General features: G+C 30.9%; 1 protein-coding gene and 1 long non-coding RNA gene across 3 annotated transcripts; one reads left to right on the top strand and one right to left on the bottom strand.

Annotated features, from left to right (window-relative positions):
• Positions 1–960: 960 nt before the first annotated feature.
• On the bottom strand, positions 961–1,925 carry LOC111640254. Its single transcript, XR_002759243.1, has 3 exons — positions 1,809–1,925; positions 1,274–1,456; positions 961–1,200 (listed from the first exon to the last, which is right to left on the bottom strand). It is a non-coding gene; the product is annotated as an uncharacterized LOC111640254 (long non-coding RNA).
• A 554-nt stretch (positions 1,926–2,479) lies between these two features.
• Positions 2,480–3,242, top strand: LOC111640253 (neuropeptide-like protein 31). 2 transcript variants are annotated; one of them, XR_002759242.1, is made up of 4 exons: positions 2,480–2,609; positions 2,734–2,815; positions 2,913–3,141; positions 3,227–3,242. XR_002759242.1 is itself a non-coding variant. In XM_023386253.1 (3 exons), the coding sequence occupies exons 1-2, from the start codon at positions 2,804–2,806 to the stop codon at positions 3,135–3,137; spliced, it is 237 nt and encodes a 78-aa protein (XP_023242021.1). In that variant the 5' UTR covers positions 2,741–2,803; the 3' UTR covers positions 3,138–3,141; positions 3,227–3,242. The 2 variants fall into 2 exon arrangements, 1 of the variants encoding a protein (XP_023242021.1); XM_023386253.1 differs by lacking the exon at positions 2,480–2,609 and having other exon boundaries at positions 2,741–2,815.
• Positions 3,243–4,026: the final 784 nt, after the last annotated feature.

Below are 4,026 nucleotides of genomic sequence, written 5' to 3'. Positions count from 1 at the left end.
ATTCCGTTTTATATGAATTCCATGTTGTACGAGTCACTTAGATTTTACAAATACGTGAGCCGTTCACAGCCCGGCACACGTATTTGTAAAATCTAAGTGACTCGTACAACATGGAAATCATATAACACGGAATTAGCAACGGTGTTATAGGGGGTCTACTATATTTTATTCGCAAAGAACTGTCTATAGAATCTATATTTGATATTCAATTGATTATAAAGACAACGATAATATTATAAATTATTAAATCTAAATTTAATTTTCGTAATAAATTTGACATAATTTAACGAAAATAAAAATTAAAATATCGATTTTTCAACAAAATAATAGTCTTTTGCCATTAATTAATCCATTAAATAACCTTTTTCCCCCCTTTTGTCCTTAGTTACGAACATATCTATAAAAATAAAATTGCAATTAACTCATACATACAATTACAATTTTCAAGGTCTTAAGTATAAAGGTCATAAGAGAAATGATCTGGGCAAAGGTGTAAACTTATAATTTTATATCACTATTTTAAATAAATTAAAAAATTGATTTAAATTTTCTGAAATACAAGTTGAAATTGATAATGAAAAAGTAATTTTTCCATAAAGATTATTAATTTAAAAATTTCATTTTAATTTAATTATCAAGTTTATGTTATATAAAATAAATTTTAAGAGCTTTGCTATTGCATCATTTTACTGTACTTTTGTCAAAAAGTGCTCCAGGCTACTTCCAGGTAAAAGTAAGCTTCAGTTAAATTGCGTTTATGCACGCGAGGAAAATATAAAAGTATTTTTTTTTTCTTTAAATGAAAATGTACTTAAAATTTATTTTAAAACATTACCTTTTAAGACAACAAAAAGAAAAAAAAATACTTGATAAAATTATCTTATTCTTTAAATTTTATTTTAGTTTGTTTCTGAATGTTCATATAAATTAATATTCAAAAAGATACATTATTTCTTATAAAATCTTTAATGATATTTTAAATAAATTGCCGTTATATTACGGGAGGTCTGAATTAAAGCGTGCAAACCGACATATTTTTACCTCCTACGCTGTGGACACTAAGAGGGCTCTTTTTCAAGCTTATTCTGAGTTCCTCCAGGCCCGCAATGGGGCGGCCGAAGGGTATGAAAGGAGGCCCTACGAATTCAGGACAAACTACCCCATAAAAAATTCCTGGGACTTTTCGATCTGCCACTAGAGCTGTGGATAAAAAGATTATATATACATGTATATAATTACTGTACTGTAGGTTTGCCGCATTCAAATCTTTTACCTGTATTATTTAATATTTCCTTTAACTTATTTATAAAATTAAGAGAAGCCCGGGCCTCCTGGATCCTCCTCATTACGTTATGACAATTCATAATATTCTGTTAAATATGTTTGAACATTTTCTTTTTAATTTTTATGATGAAAAAATCCCCCAAACAATTATCTTCAAACAATTGTTCTATATCTGAAAATTATATTCGAATTTTATTAATCAATATTCTCATAAAATGTGTTTTAAATTGCAAAAAAAAAAAAAAAAATTCAAGGACATTTTACAGTAAAATATTGTTTTGTTTATAACAATACTTATTTACGTTTTGTAAATTACAAGTTGTTTTATGACGTTTTAAATTTATTTATTATTATCGTTAATATAAATGATATTATCAAATTAAATTTTTAGAAATATTAAATAAAAAACATTAGAAATTAGTAAACATTTAATTATAAAAAATTAATTAATTTAAAAAGTATACAGGCTATGTCAAAACAATCACAATAGAAACTTGTAAAATCATCATTTTTTTTACAAATACTTTAGAATTAATATTAATAGGCCCATCAGTGGCCAAGCGGTTCCATTCCCTAAACACTGGGCGTTCGTTGTGGGTTCTCTCCTCGCCAGAACGGGAGTTTTCCGGGTTTTCTGCACGTTTTTAATGCCTGAATAGGGACTAGTTACCCTTAAAAAACCTCCCATCTAGGCAGATCGCCTAAGTATTGCGTTGTCGTGACTTAACGAACAAACAACTTATAACAATACCTTAATTGTTATCAACAAACTAAATGTATTTGAGTTGCAATTAAGATATTAAAGCACGTAAAGAAATTTTCATAATATTTATCTCTATAGAAATAAAGTTTAGTTAAATGGAAGTACTTTTTTTTAAACTCTCCGCCCTGTGAACATTAATTAAGAGGGCCCTTTTAACAGGCTCAATACGAGTTCGGCCAGGCCTACGATGGAGATGGCGAGGGAGGGGATCCGACATATACCCCCGAACAATTTTAGGGGTGCTTTCGGATCTTCCGGGTCCCCTCCGAGCGATAGACTGCCAGCTACCCTACTGCTCGGCCATCCGGCCGTCAAATTGAAAGTACAAACATTAATCTCTGGATAAATTTACAGGAAATAAGATTTTTGAATGAAATTATTTAATCGAAATCAACGATTCGTAAAGTTTTGTGAAAAGGGGAATTTTCAGCTAAATCAAAATTCATGGTTGCCCCCCTGTAAATCCACGAAAGTTCGGGAATCCCAATTAATCGGTGTCTTTTAGACATTTTTATGTGGACGATTCTTCGACCTTTGTATAGTAAATTGCGACGTCATTTAGGTGAGTGTACGACCTTCAAATTTCTTTCGAAACAACCGGGAATTTTTCACTAGTTTTATTGGACAGGATTTTAAAACTGTTAATTCGTTCTCCGAAATTTAACCTTTCAAACGAATATATATAGGCCCAAAAAATGTAACTTAGCATTCATTATACAGTACATCGAAAACTGTATTATCTCAAAGGTTTCCAATATGAAGACTTTGGTAAGTTCTAGTATAACTACTTTTACAATTTATATAAACAAACATTATACTCATTTTTAAGATAAATATAAGATTTAATAACAATACTATTTTCTAGTTTATATTATTCGTTTTATCTGCTGTCATCATGGCAGCTTTGGCTATTAAATATGGTGGCTATGGTGGATACGGAGGTGGCTACGGTGGTTATGGTGGATACGGCGGTGGATACGGTGGTTATGGTGGATACGGCGGTGGATACGGAAAAGGATTTGGAAGAGGTTTCGGTGGGTTTGGAAGAGGTTTTGGTGGTTATGGAGGATTCGGAAAATTTAAAGGTTAAATGAGTAAGTAAATGCATATATGTTTTATTAAATTATAATTTTATCATATTAAAATAATTAAAATATACGTCTCTTTGTTTATATGCAGATAAGAAAACGTAAGCTGAAAAATAATATTTCGTCTTTACCGCAACTGAACTTGAAAACTTTCTCTGCCAAGATTAATTTATACAAAATCTTGTATTTACATCTCTGTAATATATAAATTCAATAATGATAGACTTTGTATAAATAAATTTTTTCTATATTATTTTAAATAGACTTTCGTTTATTTTATTTTTTAAATGACATAAATTTAATGTGCGCTTTTAATGTTCATGAAAAATTTTATTTTATTTTTTAAAAGAGGTCAGGGCTGTGGAGTCGGAGTAGGAGTCGTAGAGTCCGGCTAAAACACCAAAACTCCTTTTTACTTCCCAACTTGTTATGTATATATACAACGGAAAAGTATTGAAGTCATGTCATATTTGACCCTCCAGGTTTCTTTTGCAAATCTACACGTTTGGAGATCTCCCGAACCACCAAAAAAGTCAATAAAAGAGGAAAAATTCGCACGCGTGTGTGTGTTGGCGTCTAATTTGTTTAATTTCTTTATTTTCTCTTCTGAGATATTAAACAATGTCTCAGAATGGGTAAAGTTTAAGAAACGAAATGTGACACTGTAGCTTGTGTATAAAAGGCATTAATACTATTAAATTTTGATTCTTAATCAAAGGTCGACAGGGTGAAGACATAAAATGGGTCATGTGTCATATGCAGGGCTGTGGAGTCGGAGTCGGAGTTGTCAAAAAATCCGCCGACTCCGACTCCCTTTTACTTACCAACTTGTTATGTATATGAAAAATGAGTCGGAGTCGGATGGTAAGGAAAAGTCGGAATCGGAGTCGG

The sequence above is a fragment of the Centruroides sculpturatus genome, unplaced genomic scaffold (genome assembly GCF_000671375.1).
Source record: "Centruroides sculpturatus isolate CEXI.00-Female unplaced genomic scaffold, Cexi_2.0 scaffold1443, whole genome shotgun sequence".
NCBI lineage: Eukaryota > Metazoa > Arthropoda > Arachnida > Scorpiones > Buthidae > Centruroides > Centruroides sculpturatus.
This window is presented reverse-complemented; position numbering and strand designations above follow the sequence as displayed.